General features: G+C 48.0%; 2 protein-coding genes across 2 annotated transcripts; both read left to right on the plus strand.

Annotated features, from left to right (window-relative positions):
* Nucleotides 1-4,405: 4,405 nt before the first annotated feature.
* mecp2 (methyl CpG binding protein 2) lies at nucleotides 4,406-11,151 on the plus strand. Its single transcript, XM_055022163.1, is given in 10 exon segments — nucleotides 4,406-4,581; nucleotides 4,679-4,818; nucleotides 4,821-4,871; nucleotides 4,971-5,098; nucleotides 5,252-5,537; nucleotides 5,540-6,353; nucleotides 6,489-6,611; nucleotides 6,958-7,389; nucleotides 7,814-8,100; nucleotides 8,103-11,151. Coding segments are annotated over 10 exon segments (2,418 nt in total). The 5' UTR covers nucleotides 4,406-4,483; the 3' UTR covers nucleotides 8,162-11,151.
* A 2,392-nt stretch (nucleotides 11,152-13,543) lies between these two features.
* Nucleotides 13,544-16,711, plus strand: LOC129352952 (uncharacterized). Its single transcript, XM_055022164.1, has 10 exons — nucleotides 13,544-13,712; nucleotides 14,225-14,380; nucleotides 14,433-14,446; nucleotides 14,533-14,731; nucleotides 14,935-15,031; nucleotides 15,533-15,704; nucleotides 15,775-15,827; nucleotides 15,915-16,029; nucleotides 16,402-16,499; nucleotides 16,598-16,711. Exons 1-10 carry the CDS (start codon nucleotides 13,600-13,602, stop codon nucleotides 16,640-16,642), a joined length of 1,062 nt encoding a protein of 353 aa, XP_054878139.1. The 5' UTR covers nucleotides 13,544-13,599; the 3' UTR covers nucleotides 16,643-16,711.
* Nucleotides 16,712-17,330: the final 619 nt, after the last annotated feature.

Below are 17,330 nucleotides of genomic sequence, written 5' to 3' on the forward strand. Positions count from 1 at the left end.
CTGCTGAGCTTACTATAGGAGCTGCTGCTCAGAGGAACACTGGTTTTAAAGGGTTAACAGAGGAGCCATGTTGGGATGACTCACACACACACTCACACACACACTCACACACACACTCACACACACACACACACACACACACACACACACACACACACACATAGTGGAACACACGTGATACTGGCCCTTTAAAATAAAACAGATAGAACTTGTAGAACAGCAGTAACTGGGTCAGAACCAGAGGCAGGAGAACCAACAGAACTTCTGTGAGATCCTGCTGCTTTTCCATCTCCAGTACAAACAGAACCATCAGTTCTGGACCTGATGGTTCCAGACGTCAGAACCTCAGCTGATCTCAAGACCCGGTTCTGGGCTGGATCCTGCTGGATTCTACGTGTTTGGTTCTGACCGTCTGCATCAGACTGTGGTTCTGTTTGGAAAGCCGGTGGATCCTGACCTGCTGTCTCTGCTGGGTTTGGGTTGGAACAGAACCGCCACCTCTGAGTTGGCCTTCCTGTTGGGATTGTGGGGCTTTTATTTCGTTTACAGGAAGTGCTGCATGAAGACTTCCTGTTGTGTTTGACTGAAGTGACTCATATCCTGTCAGTAGACACGCCCACTCTGCTATCTTTGTGAGGAGCTCAACACAGATTTAGTGTCTGAACCAGAACCTGGACTCCAGATGGGAATGCTGCCTCTCTGGAACCGGGCTCTGGTTCTCTGAGTCCTCCTGGCCAGGGCCAGGTTCTGCAGTTCTGATCGGGTCCAAAAGAACCCTAGAGAAATATGTCGATATGATCATGTGAGGACTTCTGGTCTATAGCCGCTTCCTCTGTGGTTCTGGTTTCAGAGCCGCCTGAACACACACACACACACACACACACACACACACACACACACACACACACACACACACACACACACGCACACACACACACACACACACACACACACACACACACACACACACACACACACACACAGGATGAGTAAATGAGCACCAGTCCAGTTCCTCGTCCTCCAGGCTCTTTGACATTCAGAACTGGTCGAACAGAATCTGTGACCCAGAAAGTTCTGACCCAACAGGAAGCTGATATACAGAACTTCTCCTGAACCACAGATCAGTTTCCTGCCTGAATGGCCACCATGCCGTGAGGAGCTACAAGCTCCTCACGGCTGGACAGGCCGGAACCGGGACCAGAACCGGATCCGGGGCCAGATAGGCGGTCCCAGTTCTGGCCTGGGAGGAAGCCAGAGAACCCACACATGCACCAGAAGAACCTCCAGGCAGGGATTAGAACCCAGAACCTTCTTACTGCAAGGCATCACCAGTTCTACCAGCTGCTCCACTGAGCCACTCTGCCACCTGCTGCTTCAATCTGGTACTGCAGCAAAATAACAGAAGTAGAAATATGTTTTCCATTTTCAATTGCTAAGTATTTATTTATGTTATATTTTTAATGTCTATATGTGTATTAATGTAACTACAGACATAAACACTGCCAATGACGTTTGAATAATGGTAATTATAATATTTTCCATTGTTTTATGTAATTATTTTTTGTTTGCTTTCATTTTGTTTGACTACAAATGTTTTTATCATCTTATTTATGGTTTTGATTTCATTAGTGCAACAATGAACGTATAGTTTGCAAATAAAGTTTCAATTGTAATAATAATAAGCAGGTAAGGGAAGGAAATGTGACAATAAATATTACAGTTTTCAGAACATATCCTGAATGAGGAGTTTTTGCGTAAAAAATTTGGGGGAAACAAATACTGCCGGGCTCACCATCGCTTGAAAACAACAAGGCGTGATATCAAAAACTTAGCAATGTTTCGATAGATCATGGCGATTTCTCCTATTTGTACTGGAGACATATTTAGTGATCAGAAATATTTAGTAGAGTAGTTCAGCCGTGCCATAGGAGATGGAGGAGAAATAAAAAGATCCTCTGTTCAAACTTCTGAAGGAAGTGAAGGAAAATTTCCGAGAGGTCCCTGAAAGCCTCAGCCTGACGTCACCAACATAAAATCTCGCGGGATTACGACGCCTGGTTGATTGTCTTGGCTGCTATTGGCTGAGATCTCGCGGTGTTTCGCTGCTGACGGAGGACAGCGGAGATGTTTGGAGTTTTTTTAATATAAATTTATTTATTTAAATAAAAATGGCCGCCGCGGAGCGCGGAGCGGACAGACTGTAAGTGTTTTCCTCTTCCATCCTCTCTTCCCGCGGCTTCCCGTTCAGTTTAGCGCCGCTGTTTCCTCCGCACAGCTTATGACGCAAAGTGCGCAGATTTTCACCCCGGGCCGTCTCCGCGGAGCGGGGTTAGCGGCAATAACGTCACACAGTGAGCCCGGAGCGAGGCTCCTCGGAGCCCCGCTGCCGGAGCTCCGTAGGTCCGCGGCGGGCTTCGCGCTGCCCGGGAGGAGCCGCGCAGGCCGGGGAGGAGCGCGGCGGCTGCAGGGCTGCCGCTCCGTCACAGCTAACGGGCTAGCTGCTGGCGAGCGCGCGCACACGCACGCGCCCCAGAATAACTCGGGTTAACTGCCCCACGCCCCCGGTTCCTCCGCTAGCAGGCAGATAGCCGCTGCCGGAGTGCCGCTGAGCAGGAGCGTGCGCAGACACGGGCGCGCGTGTCCGTCTGTGGTTTCAATGTGTGAGCTGCTCACTTCCTGTTTCAACCTACAACGGCAAACAACAAGCAGAGTTCGGATCAGTCAGACAAAACCGGGTCAGAACCGAACCTGGTTTACCCGTCCAATCACAAACATCCCGGTTCTGGAGCGGCCCGGTCCAGCTCATTCTACTGGTTAAAGCTTCCTAAGAACAACAGAACCGGCTCAGAACCAGTACCCACGCTTGAAGCAGAATGACCCACCAGAACCACGGCCTCAGCTGAGGTCAGAGGTCAGGAACCCTGTGGGGAAATGTTCTGTGGGCCGATGAGGCTGAGGCGGACCGGATGTGGGTCCGGTTCCGTCTAGAGGAAAACCAGAACATCGAACACGGCAGAGGTAGTGTGATGCTGTGGGCTGCTGTGCTGCTTCTGAACCTGCATGACGTCCAAAGCAAAGCGGGTCAAAGTTGTGAGACTCAGCCGTGGGAATCTGGGTCAGGGTGTGATTACTTTCCGCACAGAACCAGGTTTGGACCCTTAATAAAAGATTGAGAAACAACTTTCATTCACATCATTGTTTCTGGTTAAAGCTGTCAGACTTTCATTGTCAAACCGTCAAACTCCTTTTAAAATGTTAATCGCCTGTAGAACCTGCTTCCAGATCTGGTTCTGATCAGTTGATCTCTCAAAGATCAACTGATCAGAAGCAGATCACTTCGGATCAGTTGAGAGGAAGCTTCCAGCCGTGTGCCTCTCATGACAAAGTGTTTAAATATCGTCTAGTTTTCCTTTATTATTTGCATAGTTGGTCCGGTTCTCCTCTCCTCCCGGTCCGGTCCGGTCCGGCGCATTCTGAAGGAACAGATCCGTAGAACTTTAATTTGAAGCAATCGCGATGTAAAACTGATCACTGCACAGACGCATCTGTTTATCTGATTAATAATTAAAGTCAGACAGAAGCTGATGACGGATGTGTTTAGAAACGGAAAGACTCAACCAGCCGATCACTGATCGGATGATCCTTCCTGTCAGGATTAAAAACAATATTTCTGTCTGATGTCAGAATAATGACAGAAATCAGTTTTTCTTAATATTCAGAGGTTTCCATCCACTCACTTCAGTTTATTTTTATATCCCAAGTTTAAACCAAATGTTGCCTAGCAACATTTAAACAAAAGCATCCCTGCTACATACAATAGTAGAACATCAAATTCAGCTCATTATTCAAATTGGTTCTAAAGTTTTCTATCTAAACTCAGCAGAAAAGTAGAGAAACTAACACTAATAACGCCACCGGCTCTGAGGCGTAACGCTGCGGTCCACAGGCAGGGGGACCGTCATGGTCATGTCACTTATCGGACAGTAAAACTCTCAGCAAACACTTTCAGTTAGCACTAGCTGGTAAAGCTGCCAGTGCTGCACATGAAGACTTGTACTCCAGTTGCTGATGGACAGTTTGCTGTGATTGAGAGATGCAACATTAACAGGGTCATATTTTTCCCAGGGAGGGACAAGAAGGTGAGGAGGGAGACCCCCAACCCTCAGCCAGACAGAGAGACAGGTCACACAGTAAGACAAAGAAGCCACGCAGGGAGCGCCGTCATGGTGACCAGGGGGCCGAGTGCGCGGCCTCAACCACCCCTTCAGCAGTTAGTGAGCAGCCACAGGTGGGGGTGGAGCCACAGAGCCAGGTATAGAACACATGGAGAGTTGGAGAGGTAACAGCCAGAATGATGTGCAGAAATGTTTATTTGTCCTTCCACCATTTAGGTGGCAAACCAGTGGCGGGTCCCTCAGACCAAGGGTCCGAGTCTGCAGGCTCTCCCAGGCAACGGCGCTCCGTCATTCGAGACCGAGGGCCGATGTACGATGACCCGTCGCTGCCTGAAGGCTGGACCCGGAAACTGAAGCAGAGAAAGTCTGGACGCTCTGCGGGGAAGTTTGATGTCTACCTGATCAAGTAAGTCATGATCAACATGATGACGGTTCCCTTTGGTGCTTAAGAATACAGTCTCAAATGAATGCCATTAACATTTAGCTGTTTTTGCTCTGTAAAGCTCGGAGGGAAAGGCATTTCGGTCAAAGGTGGAACTCATTGCCTACTTTGAGAAGATTGGTGACAAGCAGACCGATCCCAATGATTTTGATTTTACTGTCACGGGGCGCGGAAGCCCATCCCGTCGTGAAAAGCGCCCTCCCAAAAACCAAAAGCGGTGAAACCATCAGGACGAGGCCGAGGGCGGCCCAAAGGTACACATGCCGGGATAGCAGAAGTTGCAGATGAGTCATTAAATCAAGAACAGCTTTTCATAAGTGGTTCTTCTGTGTTCATCTCTTGTATTTGTGTAGGCAGTGGAAAAATGCGTCAGGCCACTGAGGGTGTGGCCATGAAGCGAGTTGTTGAGAAAACTCCAGGAAAACTGCTGGTTAAAATGCCTTTTGGCAAGGCTGAGTCCTCCTCTGCAACCCCATCAAAGGTATGACGGTTGTTCAGTCCCTCACCTGGACATTTTTATATTGAAGATAAAACTCGCAGCTTTAAAGGTTGAGTTGTAAATTCACCCTGTGCAACTGTGTCTGTGACCACAATCATAACTCGTGCTTCTGCTGATCTGGTTTTTCCTCTGCAGGTGGTGTCTCCTACCGCAGTGCCCAAGTCCCGGCCAGGCAGAAAGAGAAAATCAGAACAGGAACTTCCACCTCCACCCAAGGCTGCTCCCAAAAAACGAGGAAGGAAACCAGGATCAACCTCTGCACCATCAACAGTCACTGCTGCATCCACGTCTTCAACCACAGCCTCTGGTAGCTCAACAGCTGGAAGCTACACCGCAGCTGCCATTATGGTGGCTGAAGCCAAACGGAGAGCGGCTAAGGAGTCTTCCATTAAACCTGTTGTTCAGGAAACGGCTCTGCCAATCAAAAGCGCAAAACAAGAGAAACTGTGGAAGAGATGGAGAGTGTTCAAGCTCCACTGGTTACACCTGCTGAGCCTGGAAGCACCGGTGCAGCACAGGAAAAGGGAGGAAAGGCGGAGGGAGGTCCGAGCTCAGACCCAAAGCCTACATCTACTTTAGGAAGCCAGTCAGAGAAGCAACCTTCTGCTTCAGACGAGAGCCAACCCCATGGACACAAGTCACATAAGTGCCAGAAGCACAAGGAAAAAAGAGAATCTGGAGATGAAGGAAGCAAAGGCAAGGATGTTGGTGAAGATGAAGGAGGGGGTGGAAAGAGTAGCAGCAGTAGTAGCATCATCCCTTCAAAAAGCCACAAAAGGAAGGAACGACAACCTCATAAACACCATCATCACCACCACCATCATCATCGCCACCAACAGTCCTCTGGCTCACCATTAGATCACCCAGCTCCTCCTCTGACACTTTCTGAGTCTCCTCCTAGCCAACCCAGGCCGGAAGCTGATCCCCAGACTGTGCCTCATCAAACCCCTGAAAAAAAGGTTCCCCCCAAACCACACCAAAAGTCTGTGCCTCAGCCCCCTCCTGAATCTTTACAACCTGTTTCTCCACCACACCACCAACCCCATTCCTGTCCTCATACTTCATTACCCAGTCCATCACAAGCCCATATTCTGCAAGTATCCCAGTCATCCTCCACCAGACATTTACTGCCTGAGACTCGGTCCCTACAGCCCCAAATCCAAACCCTCGGTCACCCATTGTCTACCAACCAGTCAGCCCAGTCACTCCACAGCCCAGCACCAAAGCCACCATCAGACTGATCCACCTAAGTCCCCACCTGTGCTGCATGCTCAGCCATCTCAAAACTAGGCATTCACAATCACAGGTCCAGTCCTCCACAGCACTCCAGCCTCAGATTCAGCCAAGACATTTGCCTCATATCCAATCCCAGATTAAACAATCCCACCCTCAGACCTCAGTTCAGCCCCAACTCCAACCTCAGCCAAGAATTCAAACACAATCTCAGTCACAGTCCCAAACCAAGACACCACTCAAAATTCAGCCTCAATCACAGGCAAGAATTGAGACGCAACCACAGGCTCAATCCCAAGACAGATTACCTACACAGATTCAAGTCAACACCAGTCCAGGCCTCCAACACAAATTCAGAGTTTACGTCAGACTAGGATACCAATACAAATCCAGAGTCAACCACAGACCAAGACACCAACACAAGTCCAGAGTCAACCACAGACTAGGACACCAACACAAGTCCAGAGTCAACCACAGACTAGGACACCAACACAAGTCCAGAATCAACCACAGACTAGGACACCAACACAAGTCCAGAGTCAACCACAGACTAGGACACCAACACAAGTCCAGAGTCAACCCAGTCCAAGACACCAACACAACTCCAGAGTCAACCACAGACTAGGACACCAACACAACTCCAGAGTCAACCACAGACTAGGACACCAACACAAGTCCAGAGTCAACCCCAGTCCAAGACACCAACACAAGTCCAGAGTCAACCCCAGTCCAAGACACCAACACAAGTCCAGAGTCAACCACAGACTAGGACACCAACACAAGTCCAGAGTCAACCACAGACCAAGACACCAACACAAGTCCAGAGTCACCCACAGACTAGGACACCAACACAAGTCCAGAGTCAACCACAGACTAGGACACCAACACAAGTCCAGAGTCAACCACAGACTAGGACACCAACACAAGTCCAGAGTCAACCCCAGTCCAAGACACCAACACAAGTCCAGAGTCAACCCCAGACCAAGACACCAACACAAGTCCAGAGTCAACCACAGACCAGGGGCCAGTTCAACTTCAGAGTGAACCCCAGGCAAGAACTTCAGGACATCTTCAGAGTCCACCACAGACCAGGGTCCCAACACAAAATCAAAGCCAGCTGCAGACAAGGGTTCCAGCTCAACCTGATCCTCACTTGCAATCTGGCCTTCAGATGCTGCCTCAAACACGTATGAGACAGACCTTGCAACACCATGTCCCAAATCCACATAGAGCCCCACCCAGTCAATCTCCCACCCAGCCTAGGCCACCCATTCCCCAATCCCAAACACATCCACACTTTCAAAGCTTTCAAACCCAGTTGCATCCCCAGTCCTCTCTCAACACACAAGGCTACATGCGCAGAACCTTGTTTCTCACAGACCCTCATCATCCAGCCACGTCCATCCCAATCCCATTCCTGCTCAGCGGAACCAGAGTGAACAGCCTCAGGACCTGAGCACCAAGCCTACCCAAGAGAGCCAGTTCCCAAGAAGAGACGTCAGCATGGAGGACATCAGGATGGAGGGAAGAGAGAGAGCTGCTCTCAGGATCAGATACCAGAGAAGCTTTAGGAGGTGAAAGAGGCTCAAACAGCACATCAAGACCTTCCAGCTCTGTGCCACCTGGACCTCCTGGAGTAGCAGGGTCCAGTCTTGTGCCTGGAGCAGACGGTAGGGCTCGACTGAGGGTGGAGCCAGAGGCAGCAGGTGACAGCAAGGAGCTCAGAGACATTGTCCCACAGTCCACCGTTCCCGTCCCAGCTGTGAGGAAACCGTAGAGTCACGAACTGCTGTCAGTGAAAGAGTCAGCTGATTGGTTGGTCAGTGGAAGGCAAGCAGATTGGTGACCTTATAGACGAGTCAACCCCAGACGGAGGACTATGGCCGTGCTGTTCATGGAGCTGTATGGACCTCACTCTGTTTTCAAACAGGAGCTGGAAGAACTGTCTCAGCTTCTACTGTTGATTCTGTCTGGAGACTTTGTGAAGTTGTAGAAGGTACAGCTGGTTTGGCGCTGGGGAACGAATAGAGTCTTTTTCTAGAACAAAACAAACGAAAAGGAAAAAGTGTGTGTGTATATAATCTAAAGGCAGCTGTTGCATCCTGTTAGTCTCCATATGGAGGTGGGGAGTAGTTTGGAACGAAAAACCGTCGCTAAACAACACATTACTCTGATAAAATGTTGCTTCCGGAATATAATCTGTTTTTTATTTAGTAGTTGATTGTTTGTCTTTGTTATACAGCTTTAAGAAGTAATATTACCAACAGCCCTGACTCTAACATGGCCCACGGTGACTGAGAGTCCTTTCCTCAAACCAGTCCTTGACTGAAGTCTGTCTACGAGGCAATGTGGCGTTTGCACCTTAAATTGGTTTCTTAAAATGTCTCATCTTTATTTTTCAAGGTTTTCCATGAAACCTAAAAAGCAGAGGCTTTCTTTTAGTGTTCTCAGTTCTTGCGCTCACTCTTGCCTCTCGCCATTTTGCCTGAGATCAAAAGTGTTAAAGTTCTCAGTCCTCTTCCAGTTTTCCTCAGAATCTGGAACAAGCTGGAACCCCGAGTCTGACGGCCTGGTTCAGAGGGATTTGAACCGCTTGAGGAGTTCATGGTTCTTCTCAGCTCATTCAGGATCTGATGAATCCGGCTGATAAGAAAAGCTGCTCATTGGTGTTTCAACATTTCCAGTTCAGCCAGTTCTTCCAGGATTTTTCCTAAACTGGTCTTCATGAACTTGTATGTTTCTCTCAAATTTTGTTTCTACCGTAAGCACTTTTGATATCAAACCAAACCCATGCCTACAGTAGCTTTATTTGAGTTCTTTTGATAATGAATGTGTGGGAAAGGACCCATTCTAAATGTGTCTTTACGTCAGATGTCTGGAACAGTTTGCACATCTCAACTTTATACAATCAAGCCCCTGCATGTCGCTCAGAGACCCTGCAGGCCTTCAACCGGGGCCGGCGTTTGCAGAGGCCAATGTGGCTCAGGTTCATGGTCCAGGTCTAACCAGGAAAGGTGGTTCTGTTGGATCCGGCTGTGCAGAGAGGACGGATCTGAGAGTCTCAGTTAAGAGGCGTCAGGATGCTTTCTGAGCTGCAGTCACCATGAAATGGTTTGATCAGTTCCTGTTGCTGATGACGCAGCCACTCATTACACTGAGATTCCTTGCCAGCTTTACCGCTGAATCCATGTGGTGTTTCAGGCGTTCTTAACGAAACCGCAGACAGTATCAGAAGGAAATGTTTGGCTAGTTCTTGCTCTGTGGTCGTTTAGTGTCTGACCAACAGCCCAATCTCACCACTAAGGACATCCAGCAACACCTTCAGTTCAATCATCTCTGTTGCTGTTACTCCAGCTGCACCCGGTTCACCAGGACCGACTGGAAGCAGACATTGCGAGATGCCGCTGCGGTTCCATCCAGGGTTTTTCATGCCTGTTTTGAAGTGTTGCGTTAGAAAAGGTTGATGGAAATGGTAACATTCAAAATAACTTCCTCGATTTCACAAACAACTTTTTACGCTTGTGTGAGGTGATTTTTGGCTCTTCCAAAAAACGGTTAATGCGCTGAAGGAGAGATGGAGGCAACAAGCAGTCCGGTCCGTGTTTTACCAGAGGAACGAAACCTGGAGAAATTCAAAAGTCCAGACCTCCAGCACAAAGGTTTTGGTCCATGCTAGTTTATAAGCTCTACTTCCTGCTCATTCACGCCATGACTCTTTGTGTAACTCAAGTCCCGTCCTCCAGAGCTTCCGTCCTGCAACTCTTATCCTGACTCGGACGGACCGGATCGGCTCTGAACAGGCCTGGTAACCAGCCAGACTTTGGGTTCAGCGGTGCTGGAGCAGGGAAGCGTCTGAGAGCTGCAGGCCGGCCCTGGAGGACCGGACTTGAGCGCGTCTGCTATGGGCTCAATGATTCAGGGCTAATTTGTTTTTCTTCTTTGTTGCGACATTTCCTAAGTTGGCTTTCAATTTGCATGATGTAATTCCCCATCGCGTCACATAAGCGTCCCTCTAAAGTAATCATGTAGAAATGTAAACTGGGCAGTGGAAGTGGACTAGTTGAAGCAAAATATCAACATTTCTGTCTGAATAAACGTCTGACCACAGAGCTCTGTGAAAGTAGTTCGACCTGGCGTTGAGAAGGAGGTAGACATCTTTGCAAACAAGATGGCGTCTGCGTCAGTGAGAGCTGACTTTGGCTCTTGAAGTGTGAGGGCCTTCAGAGTCTCTGAGGGGTCATGCTGTAGAGTCATCACGCAGAAACCAACACGTCTTCAGGAAGATGAACTGTGACCTGCTGGAGCTTCCTGTTAGGGTTCTGTGACTCTGACCTGAAGCTCCCAGTGTCTCTTGGTTCTGGATCCAGTAACCCGGCTCCGTTTAGCGTAGCCCGGCCTCTGCGTACGCGCCGCCGCCTGCTCAGAGCAGTGAACCCATCAGCTGCTCGCCACCGCAGAAACGTTCCTCTCTGATTGGACCCGCTCCACCGACTCGACCCAGCACAATCTGCAGTAACCAGCCACCATATTGCATGTTCCAGAGTTTAGTGCCTATATTAATAATAATAAAATATTGTGTGTCTTGCCAGGAGCCACCATGTCAGCCGAGCCATGTTGTTTCTAGACCTTAGTAGTAATGTGTGTGGTGACTTCATAGTTGCTAATATTGAGGATGAATATTCTGCTTTTACTCTGGTTGGAATTCAGTGAAACTCCAGAAAACACCGTCGCTGTAGAAGAACTAGTTTTTACCTGTTTTCTTATTTTTTTTTTCTAACTAAAACCATTTGTTGTCCCTGTCATGCCTGGTCTCTGTGTTTGACTCTTCCTCACCGGTCTGATCCAGAACCCACTGAGCTTCATCCTGCTGCATCTTTCAGGCTTTCAATATTAATCACATTTATGCAGGATGAAGGTATTATTAGGATTTATCATTATTTTATTAGAATGATGGAGGATATCTCATAGCAGCGAAACAAGGAAACTGGGCTGAACAAGAGCTGGAGATTAAACCACTGCCCTCTGCTGGTGATTCTGAGAAACTGCATAAGAAATGAAAGGGCTTTTAACCAGCAGTCTGACTCCAGGCACAAAACCCTGGAATGAAATGGCTTAATTACCTCCACCTGGTGTAGATCAGATCCCCAGAGCCTGAATGTCTCAGTATTCTGTTCAGATGCAGCAGAGGCTCATCTAAATGTTGCAGGGGCCCAGGGCCACCAGGACTGGAGTTTGAGACGCCTGGTTTCAAGCAAAGATCTGATGTGATAAAATTCTCTCAGCTTTGGATTATTCAGAGGTTATTAAATGGCTGTGCTGCCTTTTATCAGCATGTTATGACCCCATCAAGCTGAAGGATAATAAACAAGGATAAAGTTCATTAAAATATTGATCCAGATCCACAGCAGGACGACCAGACTGGGTCAGTCTGGGCCAGACTGGGTCAGACTGGGTCAGTCTGGGCCAGACTGGGTCAGTCTGGGCCAGACTGGGTCAGTCTGGGCCAGACTGGGTCAGTCTGGGCCAGACTGGGTCAGTCTGGCCCAGACTGGGTCAGTCTGGGCCAGACTGAATCCTCTGGTCCGGTTGAGTCTCAGCTGCATATCGGCTGAAATGCGTGACGTCATCAGAATTCAGCCGTAAATCAGACAGAAACCTGCAGGTCTAAAGGTTGGCGGTCAGAGCCCAATGTTTTTTAATAACAAGGCAGAAATTAATATGCAGGATTCATGAATAAACATGAGTAAAAATGGTGACACGTCACATCTTCCTGCTGCAGCCTGAACAATCAAATCATGAATCATATTTTTTTTTTATTGATCCAACTTCGTGTTTCATTATTCCTCCAATCAGAGGAGCGCAGCTCCTGTCAGGTCACGTGGTTCCGCTCAGCACCTGTTGACGGAGCCGTTAATGACCCTCAAAAGGTCACGGCCCTCGTGACCTGAGCAGGTGAAAACGCGGCTCTCTGATTGGCTGAGCTGAAGGCAGGTGAGGATGGAGTATGCGGCCGCGTCGCTGCTGCTGCTGTGCGGATCCCTCATCCTCGGACCCGGTTCCGGTTCGGGTTCCGGACCTTGAGCGCGGGAGGATGGCGCTGCGGCGGATCCAGAGCCTCGCCGCGCAGCCGCAGTACGGCGGGTGTTGGGCGCGCGCGCTGGAACAGCTGGACGCGCTGCAGGGAGATGACGTCACAGTCAGAGCCGCCTGGCGCTGCACTTCACCCACTGTCACCTGAGCAGGTGAGCAGCTGGTCGGAACCGGGAGGGAGAACCGGCCGCACTGGATTCTTCAGAACCAGAACAGAACCTAGTGGTTCTGTTCACTGCGCTGCAGCAGAGAAACAGACCCAGAGTCCGGTTCTGTTGGACTCTGGTCAGAACCGCGCGGTTCTGATGTGAAAACGTGGCTTTTCTGGGATGTGACGACATCGTCACGTGAAGGTTATTAAACTATGACGTCACTATAGTTCTGGACTCACCTGTTCTGTCCAAAGATGAAATATTTTAATATTTTCCTTTTTTATGTAAAATAATTTGTTGTTTAAAAAAAAAAAAAAAAAAAAAGCTGAAAATGAAGATTTGAGGTAAATGAAGGAAACATTTGCAGTTCAGTGAAACCAGACCGAAGCGGTTCCGGTGTCGCCGTGTTTCCTGCAGTAGGTCTGAACCAGAACCAGGATTTGGGTTCCTGGTTCTGATCCAGGTAAGAAATCAAAACCTAAAATGATACATTTTCCTTCATAATATGCTTTTATTTTGGTAATGAAACTCTCTGTCTCCTTTGCTCACGGGTCCAGTTGGTACCATTGTTGCTCTGCAGTCAATGGCCACACAGAATCATGCCAGGGGCCACAGCTGGCCCCCACACCACACTTTGGAAACCATAATGTTGTTTTCTAAAGGTTCTACATTTTATCCTGAAATTACATTTTAAAGTTTTTATGTTTCCACCAGGAAAGGAAAAATAAAAGCCATCAGAAAGTCATGATTTTGAGTTTTAAAGTCACAGGATGACTTTGTCTCATAATTATGACTTCCTGTTGGGCTTTTATTTTCTCTTTCTTGATGTTAATTTGTCTTTTTTGTTTTTGTTTGAACTGAGCTGATGAGTTGTCAGAGAGTGCTGCCACCTTGTGACCGTTCTGTTTACTACAACTCAGATCTGCCTTTCAACCTGTTTCTCTTCAGCTCAGGCAGGGATTTCCCATCCTGCCCTGAGGGTCAGAGGTCAGCAGGTGTACTGCTGGGATGGATCCCGTGGCCTTCAACACCTACACTGAGTTCTTTACCCACACCCACTCCATCTGCCACTTCCTGCAGGCGGAGGCCTGGCAGAGCCGCGCAGAAAGCACCATGCACAGGTGAGCAGCAGGAACTTTTCTTAACCCTGTCGGTTTTAACCAGGTTTTGCATATTTTTACTAACTTTTTATTTCTTTCTATTTAGATAACAAAATTAATATATGCAACATAAAAAAATAACAATTTCTTTTAAATGTAGTTTTGAAAAAAAAGAGTTGAAAATGTTGATCATCATTTTAAAACAAGTTTTCTGCCAGTTTTACAAACCAAAATAAAAACAACAATGATCACGTTGTTTCTAAGCTAAAACATTTATTGTGGAGTGAAAATACAGAAGTATTAACATTTTGATTTATGAATAATAGTTATTGTCTGGTTTCCTCTGGATCATCTCTGATCACATAATAAATGATTATTGATAGGAAACATTGACGTCGGCCTGGTGCAGACATTCACCAACATTCAGGCTCATTCAGCTCTCTTTGTTTCTGCTGACCTCTGACCTGCTCCCACACTGTTAGCATTATGCTAACTCAACATGCCGCTAATCTGCTACATTAACTTGTGTTGAGGCTGACGGAGGCCTCAGCAGGTGTTGCTGATCAGCTTCAGTCCACCAGACAGATGGCCAACGAGCTGATGGAAGCCCAGAGTGTCGCCTTAAAGGCACAGAAAGAAATCCTGTCCAATGGAGAGGATCTACGAGCCACCCTGAGAGACTCCTCAGGGTAAGACACTTTACCCAGACTAAAGTCTGGGTAAAGATCTCGTTTTGTTCAGCGGTCATTCAGTCGGTCAAGGAATCATTCTGATGCATCTCAGTTTGCTGATTGTCCCCCCCTGTCTCACCTGTCCCCTGCTCCCTCTCCAATCCCTCCAGGTGTGCAGGCGGTCTTCTCTGACCTCAGCAGCGCCTCCAGGCAGCAGCAGGTGGCGCTGTCGCATCTCTTCCAGCGGCTCTCCTTCCTGCAGGGCTTCCTGCTGATGGAGGCTCACAGCCTGACTTCCTGCTGCTACAACGCAGCCGCGCTCTGCACCTCCTACCTCATCACTTCCACCCCTCGCTCCTCCAGTGCCAGGTAGCTCCCCCCCTTCCTTTTACCTGTTACCTGCTCCTGCATGTTTGCTTCTACATTGGCAGTTCCAGCTTCCACCAGCAGGAGGAGCAGCTGCACCGTTTACTAGTAAAGCTGCAGCTTGGATTTAAGATCCAGAGAATTCTGTAGAGCCTTGAAAACCAGAACAGGTGACCTCTGAGTGACCTCTCCTCCCCTGGGTCCAGGCTGCTGCTGCTGGCCTTGGTCTGCGTCAACTTCTACTTGGAGAAGAAGATCTACCAGCATGTGCTGAGCTCCGACCAACCAGAACACCTTCATATGGTTGGTAGACTCACCTGGGGGCGGGGCTTAGGGCAGGGGGGGTCTTTGGGAAATAACTGGTTGTTTTGTCCAGCGTCCAGATTGACCAACAAAAACAGGAAGTGACCCAGTTTAATCACAACATAAGATGATGTGTTCAGGTTCTCTGGAAAAATTAATACCAGAAGCAATAAATAAATTAATCACCAAGATGCCACCAATCACTTCCTGTGCTGCTCAAGAAAATAATCAGGTCACATGACCACATCCCTGTTCAGAAGATTATTGGCTGAAAAAGCTTCCTGGACAACGTCAAGACAAAATGAATGACAGTCATGATACAAGAATAAAATCGTAATAATACAAAAATGGTAATAAAAATTAGTCGCAACAATAAAGAATATTGAAGTACAAGAGTCGTAGTTATAAGACAAAAACTAAAGTCGTAACATTGCGTGTTTCGGTAGGTAAAGTCGTAACATTGCATGTTTCAGTGAGTAATTCAGAAGCCGTTGTGTACAGGAGCTGGTCTCAGCGTACATTGCTGCGCTGCGGCGCCTCTCGGTGTGTGTTGCCCTGTGTGTTCTGCTGCTGGTGTGTGTTCGCTACAGAGACCCGGTGCAGCAGAGCCTGGAAGTGCTGCAGCAGCTCAGAGAGACGCAGAGCAACCTGCAGGAGGCGCTACGGCTTGCAGGTGAGTGTCCAGGTGAGACCAGGTCAGGTGCGTCAGGGCTGGGCTTAAAGGACCTGCTTGTCATTTACAGAGAGGTTTACACAGGAGAAGAAGAAATTGGAGGACCGTCGGCTGCAGTTGAAGGTGAGGTGAACAGGGGGCGCACCTGAACACACCCGGATCATCTGCTGGTTCATTCCTAAACAGCACCACCTGCTGGTTGATTTCCAGAAGACAGCAAGAGCAGAAAGGCTACGGAGCAGAGAGGAAGAGGAGGAAGAGGAGGAAGAGGAGTTCAGTATGATGTCATCACTGGGCACAGGCTCCTCCCACATGGCGCCTTCAGGTCAGCTGACTTTAGAGGGGCGGAGTTAAAGCTTCGGGCCTCTGCTGTGGAAAATGCAGAGCTCAGAAGCTTTTCACCTTTAAGTCACTATAACCAGTAAAACCAGTAAAACCAGAGGAACCAGAATCATCCAAGTTCTGGTCTGAGTTTTGACGGATCAGGTCTCTCCTCCATATTTAGAGATTTTATTCAACATTATTTTTATTCTCTGCAGTTTGTATTTTAAAATGTCAAACTTTGGTTTTTAGTTTCATATTAAGGGATAAAAATTAAATGTTTTGTTGAATCGATAAGCATAATTACTAATGGAGGTTTTACCATGATGCGGCCTGTCTCACCTGATGACCTCTGACCTCCCTGGTTCTCCTTCAGGTCAGAGCGCCCGTCTCCTCTTCCACTCCTCTTCCCATCATGCATCAGTCCAGACTCCGCCACCCCTGGTGTACAGCGTCCTGGTGGAGGACAGGAAGGTGTGTCCGGTTGTGGAGGGAAACCCGGTTTTTCGTTCTGGTTATTAACCCCCGCCCCCCTTATTCTCCCCCCCCCCCCCCCCCGCCACCTCCCGCAGCACCGCTACAGCCTGAGGAGCCGCCGGCGGTCAGACCTCATCTGAGTGACGTCATCAGTGATGTCATCTGCAGCTGGAAATAATTATTTTCATTTTTATAAAGATAAAATAAAAATGTTTTTAACAAATAGTCTCGTGATGATGCCCCCTGCAGGACAACCGCGGAACAACAGTCAGGTGCTTCAGGTCGGGTCGCTCTGAGCGAGAAGAACCTGCTGCAGCGAACAGGAAGGGGCGGAGCGGACCGCTGTCAGCCTCAGACCTTATATGGAAACAGGACCATTGCACTCTGGAAATGAAGGGGGCGCTATTTCCAATATTATCCTCTCGTTTTTATTTTCCTTTGAAATCTGTGATATTTTCACCTTTAGGAAGGATTTTCACTCTTTCACTTTTCTCAGTCGCATCTTTTTGGGCCTGATGCTGCCTCTAGTGGCGTGGGGTGGTAACACAACTAATGTCACTACATTACTAAATCAGAATAGCACAAAGTTTTTATTTGCTATTAATTTCAGCATTACTGACACTATAAAGATGCATTTTCTAATAAAACATAATCAGAGCTCATTAAAATGACATAGAAAAGACCTTTATACATTATAAATAATATCTATATCTCCAATTACAGGGGGAAGTAGATAATTAGTAAAATATAATTTACAAAGTATACATAAGAAACTTAATTGAACAAAAGTCAATAACAAAAAATGAATTCTCTTCACAGAAGAATAAT

This window comes from Poeciliopsis prolifica, unplaced genomic scaffold (assembly GCF_027474105.1).
Source record: "Poeciliopsis prolifica strain line A6 unplaced genomic scaffold, Auburn_PproV2 SCAFFOLD082, whole genome shotgun sequence".
Lineage (NCBI taxonomy): Eukaryota > Metazoa > Chordata > Actinopteri > Cyprinodontiformes > Poeciliidae > Poeciliopsis > Poeciliopsis prolifica.

What these genes read in the sequence shown, in the direction of transcription:
- LOC129352952 (XM_055022164.1), top strand. Translation starts at nt 13,600, where the DNA reads ATGGATCCCGTGGCCTTCAACACCTACACTGAGTTCTTTACCCACACC. An exon ending in CCTCGCTCCTCCAGTGCCAG is followed by an intron (nt 14,732 to 14,934) that starts GTAGCTCCCCCC and finishes CCCTGGGTCCAG; the next exon opens with GCTGCTGCTGCTGGCCTTGG. An exon ending in GGAGGCGCTACGGCTTGCAG is followed by an intron (nt 15,705 to 15,774) that starts GTGAGTGTCCAG and finishes TGTCATTTACAG; the next exon opens with AGAGGTTTACACAGGAGAAG.